The 18,070-nt window shown below is 34.4% G+C and overlaps 1 protein-coding gene across 3 annotated transcripts in view; it reads left to right on the top strand.

Moving 5' to 3' along the window:
* Window positions 1-18,070, top strand: part of LOC149565637 (Aldolase superfamily protein) — a 113,932-nt gene that overhangs the window by 76,106 nt on the left and 19,756 nt on the right. For all 3 annotated transcript variants that reach the window (XM_089819145.1, XM_089819147.1, XM_089819146.1), the window contains 2 exons: window positions 8,429-8,509; window positions 8,598-8,761. In XM_089819145.1, coding sequence (XP_089675271.1) covers window positions 8,429-8,509; window positions 8,598-8,761 — 245 coding nt within the window. The remainder of the gene's footprint in view (window positions 1-8,428; window positions 8,510-8,597; window positions 8,762-18,070) is intronic.

The raw sequence follows: 18,070 nt of genomic DNA, 5'->3' as shown, positions 1-18,070 counted from the left end.
AAGCCATAATCCACACATTAGATATGAATATGAGGTCTTACCTTCACCGCAGTAAAAATATACCAGCAAAAACTAAGGAAGTTGAAGAAACTAGGTACTAATTCAAATTAGATACCCCTGCTGCCAATCCTAGTTTATGGGATTAGTCCTCTATGACCATAAGTGGCTTCTTACTGAACTCCGGCAGCAGTCAGGGTCTCTGGCCCTGCACCAGATTTTCGATTAAGGTGCTGGTATGAATGTATTGAAGGAGAATGTGGAGTGTCTTCCAAGCAGGTTACTTGTAATTGCTAATGTCAAATGGGGTCCCGACTCCTAAGTATCTGTTTAAAAGTGATTTCCACATCCTGCTTTAATCATTAATATCAGTGGATTACTTAAGAGGATCATGTTCCTTGGATATAGAATTAGAAGTTTCTTTTACCACATCAGTAGAGGTGGTTAACTTTTTCTACATCCGAACTGTAGAAAACTTGCAGGGAAAGTGGGCCAAGAGGAAGCAAATTTAGATGGATTCAAAATGAATGAAATGGCTGGAGACAGTCTTTGTAGAATTGTGAGGAGGAAGCACTGGAAGCTGAGCTGGTTAAGTTGCAGAGCTAGGAATAACCCAAAGAAATGGTGGTGGGAAAACTATGCCAAAAGGCAGAGCAATTCAGAGGAGAAAAAATAATGAGTCAAAGGAGAAACCAAATCGCATTGATTAAAGTAGCCAAGACAGGTTACTTTATTGTCATGCCACAATTAGAGCAATAACAGGCCCCAATCAAATGAAATGCCATCATGAAAAAAAATAAGGAAAATTAAAAAATATGTACTGCCAGAAATGGAAAGAGCTAATAATTATTGGGGTGGTCAAATGATTTGGATACCCACCAATCTTTAACGCAATTTGGTGAAACATATTGGATGGTGCAGGGTTATTCAAAATTTAAATAAACGATTTTCTCAATGCTGATTTATGATTGCAAGGCTTGCTCTAGGCCTAATGTGAGAGTATTCAGCCACATTGATGAGCAAATCGAATCTTGCAAGAGAGGGAGAAATGAGACTGGCCAAAATTTCCATGGGTTTGTTGGTGTCTGTTGTAACATGGAAATTTTTGAAGTCTTTCAAACCCTGATGAGAGATAGTGTTTGTGTGTGAGAAAACTTGCTTTATAATTTGATATTGGTCTCTGAGGAGAGAGTTGAAGCCAAAATTTTGAGATTTGGGGTCATCGCAACAGTTTTTGCAAGGTTATTAGATGCCACAGCCAGCACCAATTAAAGACTAAAAATAGGGTGGTCTTTTGTGTTTCTGTAGAAACCTTCAGTACTGCATGAATTGGATTGATTTTAGAGGCTCCATCAATGTTTAGTTTTGAACAATATTCCTCTAGAGGTTCCTATTTGATAACTGTGAATATTTTTATTAGCAACCCATTTAATCAGGTACAAGTAGGGATATGGTTAAACTATAGGATATAAGTTTATTATTTCCACCAATATTTTCATCTCAACAAATGTTATAGAAAACTAAGAATTGTAAGATTCAGGTTTGAATTTATTCTGTGTCAATTATTTTTTCCTTTGTAGTACTCAATAATTTATGAATATTAGTTATTTTAAATGAATAAATTCATTTTTATTTCAACTTTTTAAATTTTTCGAGCATATAATATATAACAATTATTAATATATTTCTAAATTAATTAATTAATTTCCCATTGTACCAGTCATCTATATCAAGAGGTCTTGTGTAATGTCCCCAAAATGGATTTTCATGAAATATATTATTTTTGTTTTCCTGAATTTTGTAAAAAAAAAAAAAAAAAAAAAAACAAAAATGCATCAGAGTAGCTGAAAATATCTTATCAAACTCTTAATGGCTGCTATACAACTTCACTTGCAACCCTTATAATTATCAGATCTGAAATGTGCCCGTCAAATCACATAAAAAACAAAAGTTGATTTGTAAATCATATTTTGCCAAAATGAATACCAGTTTTACAAAGTATTAGCTGCAGAAACAAGTTACAGTGCTGATATGATCAATTGGATTCACAGTTCTCAGAATTATAGTGATAAATATTCACTCGCAGTATAACAATTTGCAGATTTGAATGTCTGGGATCATTGTGTGTCTGAAAAATGGTCACAAATTGCTTTTGGTATGGCCAGAATACCCTTTAAATGCAATTTGATCTGAAATCTGTAGTAAAACAATCCTCAAAGTCTATGGTGGCATCTGAGATGTATGCTAGTATGTGGTGGCTGCAGGAATGAAAAATACATGCCCGGAAACAGGTTTGGAAAATTAATAGTTTCAAACCCTGCTCGGTTCTGGCATCCAAGGCCAAGGTCTGGGAAATGCTGATTGCTTCATCAAGGATGCAATTGATATTGTATGCCCCCTCCAAAACATGCTCAAATAGTACGAAATTTCCTAGTATGCTAGTATGTGGTGGCTGCAGGAATGGAAAATGCGTGCCTGGAAACAGGTTTGGAAAATTAATAGTTTCAAACCCTCCTTGGTGCTGGTGTCCAAGCCCAAGGTCTGGAAAATGCTGATTGCTTCAACAAGGATGCATTTGATGTTGTATGCCCCCTCCAAAACATGCTCAAATAGTATGAAATTTCCTAGTATGCTAGAATGTGGTGGCTGCAGGAATGGAAAATGCGTGCCTAGAAACAGGTTTGGAAAATTAATAGTTTCAAACACTCCTTGGTGCTGGTGTCCAAGCCCAAGGTCTGGAAAATGCTGATTGCTTCATCAAGGATGCAATTGATGTTGTATGCCTCCTCCAAAACATGCTTAAATAGTACGAAATTCCCTCAAATATGTAGGTACTCCAAGATAGGTAATAAATCAGCAAAAAAATGTGGATAAATCTGAAAATATCGAGATGAAATCCTCATGTAAACACCAAAATTTTTGCTTGCAAATCCAATCACCAAAATTTTGAAAACTTGCACAAAATAACCAAAATTCAGTTCCAATGCAACCCTTTTGTTAGTTAACCTAGACAGAGACAAGGGTTTTCTTCCTAAAATTTGGCGACGGAATCCAATAGGGTTTTCAATTGGAGATCTCCAAACAGCCAAGTGTTTGTCCTTAATGTGAAGATTGAACAAAACAGCTCAATTTTGGATAGTGAAGATGCCAAATGAAGTGAATCTTCACCTTCTTAAATCCCTCCAAAATCGCCCTCCAAGATATTCAAAAATTCTTTATTTTTTAATATATAACCATGTAAAACAACTTTATATTTGATTATATTAATTTTATTAACCATTTCCCTTGCTTTATCCTTTAGCATATGGAAAATGAGGATTGGCTAAAGGTCTTCTCCATGCCTATAATTTCTTAAGGGGACATGAAATCTTGAAAATCAGTTGTATTAATATCTGATACCGTAACCAGTTACACACAACTCTTCTTTTTACCATAGCTTGTTTCTGTTGTAATTGAATTTACTTTTGCCTTCCTTTGGTCATTAATATAATTTCTTTTGTTCACTGTTATGTTGGTTGGGCCCTAAACAAGTACTTGAGTACTTCCTGAAGAGTTTTCCCCATCTCAATATAGATATTTTTTGTATCCCTTGACCTATGAAACAAATTTTATCTTCCCTTTTCCTATATCATGTACCTTGGGCTATAAATCTCTATGAAAAGGGATGATTGCTAGAATGAGGACATTTTACAAAGGCAAAATAAAAAATCTGGGACGTAACGATCAATTTTTCTCAAGATAACATGAATTGGAATTTCAAAACTGGCTAGTAGAAAATTTGTGTAAAGATGAAGAACAAGGAACTCTAAAAATCTGGAAGTAAATTCTTAATAAAGATGATTGATTTTACTCGGTTAAAATTGGGGAATACAGGTGTGCTGAGTGGCAATACATATAAATTATCCTATTTCGAAACCCAAGTACATGGGTAGGTAAGATGGCATTTCTCATTCATGATACTATTTATTATTGTCTTTTGGTTCTCACAATTATTTATTTATTATTCATTATGACATACATCCTGATAGACAGTGCTTCATTTTATAAAAATATGTCAAAAAGTTTAGTTGTCCCCAACTCCACATGCTGGTCAATACCTTGACATTCTGTTAAGAGGTTTTTTTGTCCCCCTCCATTGTTGCTAATAAGTTTTTTGTTTTTGAGGTCTTCTAAATTGCCTTATATATAATGGTAATAGTATTACAATTATCTTGTAATCAAATTAGAGTTCATTTCAAAATATGAAAATTCTTCATGGCCATTATTACGAAATGGTAACTCTTTGAAGATAAATTACTTTCATAAACCTCTAGACGTAGAAAAATCTAAAGGCTATTCTTTGAAACTGAAGAATCAGTGTATTCTAAGGTTTCTTGGATTTGGATTGAAAATCCATTTTAGTGGACACAAAGCTAGTATGAATGGCCCATTAGGGACAGCTGGTGCGATTGATGTATCCAAGGTTTCACTTTTATTCTTAACTTTATCATGAATTTCTGATGTGCATGTTGGAAGTATGTTTATGGGAAGTTGGGTACAATGTTTTAATAGAGGCTTCAAGTTTATTACAGATCTTAGAAGAATGTTAGAATTGAAGGAGTTGTGGTGCAATGTTGGAGTGATGCAGTTGTCAAGAGAGTGATTCTAATTCAAATATCTACATTTTTAGAAGGCAACCCATCCACAGCTCGGCAGACATGGCTGCCCAGTAGCATATTTAGGACCAGAGCCTGGTCATCCCTTGAAACTATTCTGGATGTGTTGATCCTTAGCTATCCTAAACAAAAAAGGATGTTAGATAGAAGGATAATTCAATTGATTATGTAAGGCAGATAATGTCTAATCCAATAAACTATGAATCGATTTTAAATCATATTATTTAGGTGGAGGATCGATGCAGCCAAAATAATGGTTTTGGTAGGACTGTAGGACTAATGGTTGGCAGGGGCTGCATCACCTAATCCCTATTTACATATCTCTCATTTTTCAACAGGCTTTCGAAGTATTATACCAATGAGGCTTTGTCTATTTTTTAGTCATATAAATAAACATAGTGCTATGAATGGGATCAATGGTATCTTCTTTGTTTGCATAATTCTCATTCATATTTACCAATATCTGCATTGCCCACTCACTCCAGTAAGTTAATTAAGAAAAACATCTATTCATGGATTTAGTTGCTACCTGGTGTACTTGATAAATTTAAAACAGTCTGATCGGCTTTTGTAATCGTAATTTTTCTAAATATACTTTGTTAAAGTATCAGATTTTACACTAATATTATTGACAGTGATATAAACTCGAATTATATGAAGACTCTGTACTCTGCAAAATATATTGAAAGGATGAGAAGAATAATATCTGCTCTGCTGAATTTAGAAGACTTGTGTAGGTATGTGTTCATCCGTTCAGCAGAAACAGGGCGGGAGAAGATATAAATACGGCAGACTCTGAAATACAAGAATCACGACCGATAGTCGTGACTCATATTTGAGTCACGTCTATCAGTGTGACTGGCCAGCATTTGTTTAATAAGACCAAGTCGATAAACGACTTTATAACTGCCAGTTGATACATATTTCTTTGCTGCTTAATATATATTGTTTTGGTATTATATGGAGTTTGATCGATAACTTAATTTAATTATATTATGTATTTTCATTTACACACACACACACACACATATATATATATATATGAATATAAGTTATCAATAACTCTTTACTAATCTATACATTAACACTCCCTCTTAGATTAGTAAGATAAACACACATAAGAGGTCTTTGATCAGAAGACTTCTTTTATCCAATGTCAAAACATTGTGACATGTGAGAGTTGGCCTGTCAAAATATCAATTTCATGATATTCACCAATCTCTCAAGAGCAATGGCCTATCAGAAACATCAACTTAATGATGATCACCAAATACTCTAATTAATGGTCTCCAGAATATCAACACTTGATGTTTACCGTGTATTCAGTAAGGTAATGGTTTACATAACATCAACATATGATATTCACCATTATAAGATCATATTTGAGTATTAGTCTATAGAATATCAACGTATGATATTCACCAAATACTCTTTGAGTAGTGGTCTCCAGAATGAAATGCAAGATATTCACCAAATACTGTGAGTAATGGCCTTTAGAATATCAAGTCGTATGATATTCACCATGTACTCTATGTAATGGCCTCTAGAACATCAAATTTACATAACATTCACCATATACTCAAAATGTTTATAAGGTATGTGCACACGCATTCTCATAATGCTACCATATAAACATCCACCATACAAGGTATAATCTATCATGATCTTCATAGACATCATAGGATATCTATCATAATAGAAAATTTAAGTTATTGTAAGATCGTCACCTTTCAATAACTTCTGCAGTTTCAAGTGATGATCATTTGAAAGTCATCACTTCCTCATGATGTACATAGGGGTTGGCCCATAACATAGTCACAAGGTATATATAAATTATAGTCCTCTTGATTACTACAATTTATTAATTTCCAGAGAAACCATCACAACATGTTTTACTCCCTCTGAATCAATATGATGTAGAGCATTGAAGGTTGATTTAATCATATCCTCTATCTTCTCCCTCTCTTTCAATGTTTCCTAAAATGTAAGCCTCACTCTGGATCTTAATCACCTCTTTTTCTTGCAAGAACATTCTCGAAGGAGAAGATCAAGGTACATAACTCTTCAAGAGTATGCAGAAACAAATAAATTTGATTTTTTTTTTTAATTAAAAAAGTATATTACACTAAGTTGGTATTTTGAGACTCTATCTCAAAAATTATTACCAAGCTAAATTCATTTAAAAAAGAAAAAAATTTACATTTATTTTGCAATTTCATGAAGATGATAAGATAATAGAGAACTCCCTCTTAATCCTAGTATTTCATGTGTTAGGATATTTGAAGTTCTTTAGAATGGGTGTCTTTTTGGGTCTATATCAGAATTGCTGACTTTGGCAAAGGATGCTTGATGTTTTAGTCTATCAGGGCAATGAGATGCTAAGTGACCATAGTTGTCACATCTAAAACATTGTATTTTAGAGTAATCCATATGTTTCCTTTTTCCTTTGAATTTGGGTATCTTCTTTTTATCGACTTGGGTTGTGAGAGCCTGAACATCACATCCAATAGAAGTGTCATCTTGAGACATTAACATACCCTTCTCTTGTATGCAATCAGCCTTTAGTTGAGCAAGCTTAGGAATCTTGGAACGAGCACATACTCCTTGTCTAAAAGTCTTCCATGATGGTGGCAGTCCCTTTAGAGCAATCATGGTTAATTCTTTCTCATCATAGATATGACCAATCGTAGAAAGTTGGTTCCTTAGTTCTGTTATCCTCATGAAATATGTAGAGATGGTTTCTCCTTTATTCATTTTAATGTGGGAGAGATTGTCCTTCAGAGTTAGAATTCTAGTGGTATTGTTTATCTCAAACATTTCTTGAAGTGCTTTAAACATTTCATGTGCTGTGTCTAGCTCTGAGATGATTGGAAGTAAATGGTTCCTAACACCGTCCACAATCAACTTCATGGCTTTGGTGTTATCATTTTCCCATTTTTCCAATTCATTACTTCCTTTGGTTAGTGGTTCGGATTTTTCAATTAATTGTTTCAAACCATTCTCTTTCAAGGTTAACTTCATTCTCAATTTCCATCCTGCAAAATCTGAATCACCTTCAAGTCTATCTTCTAGCCTCATACCGTTCACCATTTTAACAGATGTAGATTTTAAGAGAACTTGATTGCACTAGTAAATCTGATCAGGATCACCTTCTTAACTAGGCTCTGATACCATGTTAAAGTATCAGATTTTACACTAATATTATTGACAGTGATATAAACTGGAATTATATGAAGACTCTGTACTCTGCAAAATATATTGAAAGGATGAGAAGGAATAATATCTGCTCTGCTGAATTTAGAAGACTTGTGTAGGTATGTGTTCATCCGTTCAGCAGAAACAGGGCGGTAGAAGATATAAATACGGCAGACTCTGAAATACAAGAGTCGCGACCGATAGTCGTGACTCATATTTGAGTCATATCTATTGGCGTGACTGGCCAGCGTTTGTTTAATAAGACCAAGTTGATAAACGCCTTTCTAACTGCCGGTTGATATATATTTCTTTGCCGCTTAATATATATTGTTTTGGTATTATATGGAGTTTGATCGATAACTTAATTTAATTATATTATGTATTTTCATTTACACACACACACACATATATTAAATACCTTCTACATATATATATATGAATATAAGTTATCAATAACTCTTTACTAATCTATACATTAACATACTTCAACAGCAATTATCGGTACTGCTTCATTTCATAAGCTTGTAGTTTATTTATGTAGGTTCTGACTTCAAGTTGATTGCTATGGGAATGTGATATAGTTGGCAGATGCAAAGGATGTCATGAATGGTGTCAAATCAGTTTTGGGTACACGGCTTCCTGTATTAACACCAAATTTAAAGGTAGAAATGCTTTCTCAAATTGCTCTTACAGGTTGTTTTCATTGTTTGCAGCTAAGATTAATGTTTCACTTGAATATTCGTGATACAGGGTTTTAATGCAGCTATTGATGCTGGGGCCAAAGAAGTAGCTGTGTTTGCATCTGCTTCGGAGTCTTTCTCAAGATCAAATATTAATTGTACCATTGAAGAGAGTCTCTCACGTTATAAAGAAGTCTTGGATGCTGCAAAAGGACTCTCAGTACCTGTACGGGGGTATATTCTTTTTCCTCGCCCATTTGTTTCCCAATCTGTACACTTGTTGGACCTATCAAAAGTAGAAATTTTCAACTTTCCCAAGGCATGTTAAAATGATAAATCCATTTTGTTTGATTGTAACCTTGGTTAAGTTCTTGGGTCATTTCTTGGTTTCTTCAAATTCATGAAATTTCTGAATGATACCTCATTTTGGACATTGTCTAGAAGATTTCTATATTGTGCACAGCAAACAGGGATGCCACCTATAACTGTATTCTGAACCTTCATTTCAAGAAAGTTGGTCGGGAAATACTAGAAATAGACATGACTGTTTTTTGGAGTGCTGTTGATAGTATTAGTGTTATTATTGACCCTTGAATTGCTTCCTTCACCATTATAGTTTGTAGGCACATTTATGTTATTCTTCATAATGAAGCAACTGAGTCAATATATCTGGGAGGCACTCTCCCCCTTGGGCAAGTTTCCTGACCGAAGCTTCGTTTAAGTAATCATTTATCATTGTTCATTTCTTTTGCATTTGTAACACTTGAGTTTTTCTTGATGGGTAGGAGATATTTTCCACAGCAAGTCAAATTGTGATATTGCTATCAGGATTCAACTTCATAGTTTTTAAATCAAACTCATTGACCCATGTTTCATGAGTACTAGCTCATAAGAAAGTAGAACCCTTCTCTCATTAGAATGAATGAAAAGCTAAGTACTCATTGCATCTAGGTGATGCTCATAGAGGTGAAGCACTGGGCCTTCCTGGGAGTTAATCCATCTTGGTATTGCTAACCGCTAGGGTTGTTGTTGCACCAAAAAATCAGCCTGTTAATGCTCGATACAATCACTAGAATTATCCATGTTGCGAATCTAGCGAGGGACGCTGGCCCACTGCCAACAAGACCCCTCCCAACGTTACTTTCTGTGGCCTGCAAGGATTTGAACCTGTGACTAAGCTATAATACTATTTGTTGACTACCAGGGTTGCTGTTGCACCAAAAGATCAACCTGTTAATGCATGATACAACCAGTAAACTTATAGAAGATATAGGAGGCCTTTAAACCATGTCGCGAATCCAACGAGGGACGCTAGCCCACTGCCAACAGATACTACTTTCTGTTGTTTCTTTTTAGGTAATCTGTAACTAGGATTCATAAGAAATATAGCTCTACATAAAAATGATTAACTTATGAAAAATAGGTTGGCAAGAGCGCTAGCTCTAATACCACTATATTGCCCCTTGCAGGATGCTAGCTCACATCCATCAATTTGTTTTTGTAATCACTTTGACTGCATCTCTTTCAAATTGCCAAGGTTCCAATGTGGCCATGGTGATGGCATACAGAAACTAGAATCAAACTGAAAGATTTTGGTGATTAGTTGACCAATTTACAATAGAAACAAAGTTGTAGAATCAAGAACAAATAGCTGATGGTCATGCACATTCTGACCAATTGAATTAGTTGAATACAAGCAGAAATGTGTCAATGCCAAAATGGAAGATGCACTTGATTCCAAATTCCCGTACATTTCACATTGGCAAATAATATACTAAAAGTAAAATGGACTCAGTATTTAAACTGACTTACAGTGAAAGCAGGGATCTGGTAGTAAAGCATCCAAATTTTATTATTTTAAAATATTGATGGCAAACCATCTAGTTATTACAAGACTGGGTTCTTATGAAAATGATTGGATTCAATAAATAATTTGCAAATCCTCATGACTGAAAAATATTATTCTGAAAACTTGTAAAATAATTGAATACCTTGCATTTGAAATGGAAACCTTAAAGACTAAATTAAAATTGGAAATATGTAGAAACAAGAATTCAAAAAATGTTCGACTGCAGTAGTGTGGAAATTTACAGAGATAATAGCCTAATGGACCTACATTGATTGAAGAATTGTGCACATTTTCTCTTATATTATTTGGGCAGCCCGACAACATCAATCAGAAACTACGTAAACAACACCCACGCCCACGAAATTAGATATCAAACTGTAATTGTTGATTCTTATGAGAGTTGTATGACTATCATTGAGAATGGCATGGCCTCAGTCATTACCATTGAATTCTGTGATCTAATCATTTGAGCACAATATGTACATTTAGTGAGAACACAATATGGAAATAATTGGATCCAAACAGGTGCAGTAAACGTTACATTATTTCCATCAGCTTGTAAGGCCTGAGAAGAGAGGTACAACCGGATCTTGAAACTGTACGGCAGATGGCCCTATGCAAAAAATGTTATGATGTTGAGAGAACCAACTCAATAACTGCAATCATTCTTAGAAGTTTAGAACTGTACAGCAAAGGTAAGTTAGAGTTTCAGCAATAACTTCAGGTCCTCTTTCTTGCATGGCCTAAAAAATTGTTACCAGCTTGCAAAGTGCAGACAGCTAGGGAAACAAACTCAACAATATTCAGAGCTAAATTTCACAATATATCCAACATTTGTATTTAACCATAAAGAGTATGGCTTGCATGGAAACAGCTTCACCAAAATTTGTGAAAAATAAGAAACATAATAATACGTGATATCACTTCAATTGCAGCTCACAAAACTTCTCACCAAAAAAAAACTAGGATATGGAAATCAATACTAGACGTAGAACAAGGGTAATGCCTAGGTGGAATTGTATAGAAAGGCTAGAGGGTTTTCGTTCTTTAAGCTAGTTGGAAGACCTTTTCAATAGTAGTTCTTTATAATAATATTTTGTTTTTTTCTTAATTATTCCCTCCCTCAAAAATTGTTAAGATTTTTTTTTAACTTACTTTTGAAACTTCTATCTAGTGATGCTTTATTCATTCACTTTTAAAAATAATTAAGTATAAGTGATCTTTAGCAATATTCCACAAGGTGCTTTTCAACAACCTAGATTTAGTTATTTAATTATTTCCATAATTTTTGAAATGGGGTTATGATATTTCTTGATGGATACTTGGTGGTACATTTTGAGATAAGATTTTTTTTTGATAAGAAAGGTATGTACATGGAGTTAAGTCCCTTAAATTGATAAAATTTTATTGCTTGAAAGTTCAAAGTTCAAACCCTACTAATAAGGGAGCATTTTCCACATTCCTTTACGTAGGGAATCAATCTTGGTTAGTAATAAGTTAATCAGATAAGAAATTCCACCACTCTCTCCAAACTTAGCATAGGAGTAGAGATTCATAAAAGAGTGAATGCGATCCTCTTTTGGACAAGCCATTTTTCTTCCTGACTACCTCCCAATTAACTTAGTCCAAGACAGTTGTCATAATCACAACTCAATCATTAAAGACCTTAACATTTGTTTGGGGAGTGGGAGGTCTCTCATGCTCTCCATGATTGGGAGTCGAGCACAAAGAGACCACTTTTGAAAGCTTCACCTTTGCTTCTATTGCATATGTTAAGGTTGACAACTCTGATTGTTGGTCATTGTCTGGTTTGGTTAAGTAAGCTTCCTTTTGTGCCAAGAAGCTTAGGTCTACCCAAAAGAGTTGGCCCTCAACCTCTTGACACTAGATGGCATTTGGTGAGTTATTCTTCACATTAGGGTCCTTTTCAAGTGAGAAATTGCAAAAATGTTCCCACTTGAAGCATCCACAACAATATAAGGGGGTATTGACATAGTCAAGAGTGAGCCTAACACAATTTATTATTTTTTAGAAAAATAGTCTCGAGAAGGTCCTTGCTTCCTCTTTTGGACAAGCCATTTTTCTTCCATACTACCTCCCAACCATCTTAGTCCAACACAATTGTCTTAATCACAATGCGATCATTAGAGACCTTGACATTTGTTTGCGAAGTGGGAGGGCTCTAATGCTCTCCATGATTGGGAGCCAAGCACAAAGAGGCCACTTTTGAAAGCTTTACCTTTGCTTCTATTGTGTTAAGGCTGACAACTATGACATTTGATCTTTGTCTGGTTTGTTCAGGTCCTCCTTTTCTGTCTACCCCAAAAAGTTGGCCCTCAACCTCTTGCTAGTAGTGGCATTTGGCAAGTTATTCTTCACATTAAGGGATCTTTGCAAGTGAGAAATTGTAAAATGTCCACACTTGAAGCATACACAACAACATAGGGTGGTATTTACATAGTCAAGAGTAAGTCCAACAAAATTAATTATTTTTTAGAAAAATAGTCTCTAGAAGGTCCTTTTCTAAATCCATTTGCACCCTTATTTTTGCAAATGTGGCATTGAGACGTACATAAGTATCTTTAGAGACTCACGAGAATTTTCTTAGTGCTAAAGTGTACCTTCAGTAGAAGTGAAGTACACATTATATTAAGTATATTTACTCTTGATTCTACGTATACATTTGTTCTATATGTCTTATATTCTTGATAAAAGTTATATATACACACACACATGTTTATATATATATATATATATATATATAATATTCCTTAACTAATTGGGCTCTTGTTATAAGATGAGTCGATCTAAATATGGTGATTAAATAGTAATGGTTCATTGAATGGAAATCGGGTTTGTATTATGGCCACGTAGAGTCATGTCTCTACGGGGACATGATGTCTAGTGTATTTAATAAGGAGAGCGCTGATGTAGACCTATATCAATCAACGGTAATACTCAGTCTTGCAGCAAACTCTTATAACAACAATCAAAAACGTCAATCGATCAAAAGTTGGGTCATTCTTCATACTACTATTCTGTTACAGAGATTTTCAAGGCACATAGAATCAGACTTATTACAGAAAATTAACCTTCAGTTGCTTTAAGCTCCACTGAAGTAGAATATATAGCCTCCTCCATGGGAGCCAGAGAAGCAGTATGGTTGTGAAAATTGCTAGTTGGGTTGTTTAAGAAGCCCTTGAAGCCAACTATCATTCACTGCAATAATCAGAGTTGTATCAAGCTTTTCGCTAATCCAATTTTCCACAATCGATCTAAGTATAATGGAATACCTTATCATTACATTAGGGATATGGTAGATCAAGATGTTATCAAACTAGATTACATAAGTACGAATGAACAAACTACGGATGCTTTTACCAAACCTCTTGCCAAAGTCAAATTGGAATAGTTCAGAGGAAAACTTGGTATATGATTAAATTGTGATTTTGAATATTGAACTTAAGTTTCAATTTTATATGTGTGCTTATGCTTCTAATATTGTCTAGTTGCATCAGATATGTAATGAAAGATGACAATCATTCATGGACATATATATTCAGAAGGTAATCTTTGTAAGGTGACGATCTTACAAATGATAGGCCTGTTATTATGATAGTTTTTGTTTTGGATATACTGCAAGTTATTGATAACGAAAGTATTATGATTACGCTAGATGTTGTTTTGGACTACTAGAGATCATAATACATGTTATTATAGTGTTCATAACATTGTGGTTATAGTTATTTGACAAGTCACCATTTCAGAATGTTAAAGTTAGATAATTTGTTGTGTATAGATATCTTTGATACTGTTATCGTGAAGGATTTTTATCACTTCTCCCTTGCTAAGAGGGAGTGTTAAAGTGTAGCTTCAGTAGAAGTGAAGTACACATTATATTGAGTATATGTACTCATGATTCTACATATACATTTGTTCTATATGTCTTATATTCTTGATAAGAGTATATATATATATATATATATATATATATATATATATATATATATATATACCTTAACTAATTGGGCTCTTATCATAAGATGAGTCGATCTGAATATGGTTATTAAATAGTAATGGTTCACCGAATGGTAGTCGGGTTTGTATTGTTATCAAAGGTCATTTCCATGCAGGGACATGACCCTATGTGGCGAGTCATGTCTGTACGGGGACATGATGTAGATCGATATCAATCAATTGTAATACTCAGTCTTGCAGCGATCTCTTATACCAGCAATCAAAGACGTCAATCGATCTAAAGTTGTTCATTCTTCATACTACTGTTTTGTTACAGAGATCTACAAGGCACATACAATCAGAATTATTACAATAGACATCAGTTTGGTAAGTAATTCTGAAACAATTCTGAGTTAATATAATTCCTGTTACAAGATTCAAGAATTGGCAGATTAACGAATTTTTCGATGATTGATTGATTAACAGAGGAACAAATGTGTTCCTTATAAAGAATTACAAGGATGTTGTTTCTAAAAGAAACAACGTAGACTGAAGATGAAATTAGAAACAAAATTGAAGATAGGATAGGAAACATTCCTATCTGGACTGAAGACAAAAGAGACAGGATAGGAAACATTCCTATCTAGACTGAAAGACAGACTTCAGACAAGTAGTTGACCATTATAGAAAGTATTTAACTAAGGAGATAATATCTTAATAAAGATATTAAAGATATTATCTTAATACCCTCACTTAATGGTCAACGTACGGATGTTAGAACATTCTGGGAATAACTGAGACCCTCCCTTGATCTATTGAACGTTGAAACCAAGAAGCTTTGCCAGAAGAGTGCTATGACTCAAAACAAATTGCAATTACAAAACTTCATTTTTGTGGAAAAAATGGTAAAACCCAGAATCTCGCGCAACCTTGCTTATTACAAACAACATGAAATGATTTCTAAGGAGAAAATCAACAAACCTAGAAAAACAAAAACAAATTCAGAAGGCAAAAAATGCAGCTTCACCTTGATTAGGAAGATGGTTAACATGTGCTGCTTCCAATGGTTATAATTGCGGCTATCGAATCGTAGATTGCCCTCCAACATCAGATTAGTCAAAGATGCCATTTTGAAGAATTCAGGTACAAACTTCAAGACTGAAATTCAATAGGCACGGATTTCAAGGCAAATTCTTAGCTGACCCAGAAAAAATTGACAAGTACCAAGAAGAATTGATACAAAACCCAGAAAGAATTTGAAGTCAGATTTCAAATCTGTCAGCTCGAAAATTGAGGCATGAAAAACAAGACACCCACAAAAAAATGATGATGAACAATTTGAGATCTTGAAAAACCCACCAAGAATATGCAAGCAAAAAATTTTCCTGACCCAAAAATCAAGGTTTCGAGCAAAATAACGGTTGGCTGCAAAAAAAACTCCAAATAATGGTAGTTTAGGGCACGCAGAGGGTTGGAAAACAAACATCTAAATATTAGAAGACGATTGTGATCAGAATCATCATTCTCCTACAAAAAATGCGAGTTGAATATTGGTTTTTTTTTATGCCACGATTTTTTTAAAAATGCAGAGCCGTGAGTTTTAAAAACCAGAGCCGTGAGTTCGAGTTTGTAGTTGTTGAAACAGCAGTCGTGAACCAGATGGTGATGTTGCAGAGCCGTGTGAAGACGGCAATCAAGAAACGAGTTGCAAAAAACGTACGAGATGTCCAAAAAATCGCATGGGAGTGACAGATTTGATTTTAAAAGAAATTACAGAGGGGAAATACGTGATTTGTAGACTAATCCGGCCACGAAACAAGTGGAATCCAATCACAAATTCGGTGGCCAATCTCGATTTGCAGAAAATCGTGATTTGAAGAAAAATCGGGCAGTAGAAACACATGTGTTGTTGAAGTCGTGGTTTAGGGTACACTGGTCCGATTTCACCAATTCACGATTTGCTATCAGAACAAAAACCCTGGCCGGGTTGTTTTTTGAAAGATTGGAAATAATTTCGAAAAATCTTAACAAATAATTTCAATATAAATTATAAGTTTTTCGAAAAAAATTTGAAGTATTTGCTCTGATACCATGTTACAAGATTCAAGAATTGGTAGATTAACGGATTTTCGGATGATTGATTGATTAATAGAGGAACAAATGTGTTCCTTATAAAGAATTACAAGGATGTTGTTTCTAAAAGAAGCAACGTAGACTGAAGACGAAATTAGAAACAAAATTGAAGACAAGATAGGAAACATTCCTATCTAGATTGAAGACAAAAGAGACAGGATAAGAAACATTCCTATCTAGATTGAAAGACGAACTTCAGACAAGTAGTTGACCATTATAGAAAGTATTTAACTAAGGAGATAATACCTTAATAAAGATATTAAATATATTATCTTAATAATTCCAGTCTGTCATAACAATTCTTATCTCTATCAGAGATCCTGTTCATTTACACTTAAGTTTGGGTAATCACTCCGAAAATTGCACTAAACTTGTGTGAGATATGGGAAGCGTACCCATATAAAAATCATAACAAATGAGCCTTGGATGGGATTGAACGACAATTACCATAGCTTCAAACATAGAATATTTTTATCCCAAATCTATGATCCATCTAATTGATATTCATCAGTTAGTAAAATCCATAATGTAAATCTTCTAGACTTGGTTAGATCCTCTAAATTCACAAAGTATAATTTGTGTTTATGAGCATTTTTGGAACAATCCTCCTTTGCATTCATGTCAATTGACTTTAGGGATGCAATTGGATCTTTTTGCACAATAGCCATTTCACATATGACTATTAGTTAGATTTGTTTTCCCTATTATAGTTTTATCTATTGTGGAAGAAGCTTTTGAGATTTGTTTTTCCTATTATAGTTTTATCTATTGTGCATTTGAGATTTGTTCTCCCTATTATAGTTTAATCTCTTGTGGAGGAAGCATTATAATCTCTTGTGGAGGAAGCATTTTAGCCCTTTACACATATAGGATGCCCTAACAAGGGAGCCATGTCATTAGATTTCATGAATTTATCCATGAACAAGTCTTTGGAGATGTTTTTGAGCTTCCTTTGAGTATTAAACACCGTTATAGAGTGAAGAGAGAATTGATTAGGGTTATTGCCTCATGGATTGCAACATAGGAGCCAATAAATGTACAAAGTACTTCAGAATACTAGCAACATTACCTGTGAATGTTACCTATAGATGGATTGAGGACTGGTCATGGGGGCATTTAAGCTCTTAAATAGGACACAATGTTGGCTGATTTCCTGAAAAACATTACCACTTGTTTTGTACATAAGATGACTCAATTTCAATTCATGATTTTGTTCTAGTCTTTTTATGATATACTGTTGGCATCTTTTGTTTGTTACTTCATTTCTTTGCATTGTGAATCACTGAATTACATACAACACATGTTGGTGGTGGAGCACTTTTGGAACCGTTATCATTTTTGGAACCCATCCTTGTTCATGTTTGTTAGTGCATTTGGATAATGGGAGCTTTGTTTGTGGAATTTTTTTTTCTTGTATATTGGCACTAGACAATGGTACAGGCACCAATAGTGGTCGGAAAATCCTTGGAGTGTGCCTTATTATAAAAAGAATGTTCTTTTCTTGGAGCACTGATTGCATGGAAATATTATAATTATGGGGACATTATATGGTGACATGTTTCTCTATTGTATTGGAGTCTAAGAGTAGAGGCTAAGAGGTGTAA

Source organism: Cupressus sempervirens, chromosome 3 (genome assembly GCF_028749045.1).
Source record: "Cupressus sempervirens isolate cs-2001-9-10 chromosome 3, ASM2874904v1, whole genome shotgun sequence".
Taxonomy (NCBI): Eukaryota; Viridiplantae; Streptophyta; class Pinopsida; order Cupressales; family Cupressaceae; genus Cupressus; species Cupressus sempervirens.
The sequence above is the reverse complement of the archived record's forward strand: the minus strand, read 5'-3'. Positions and strand labels throughout refer to the sequence as shown.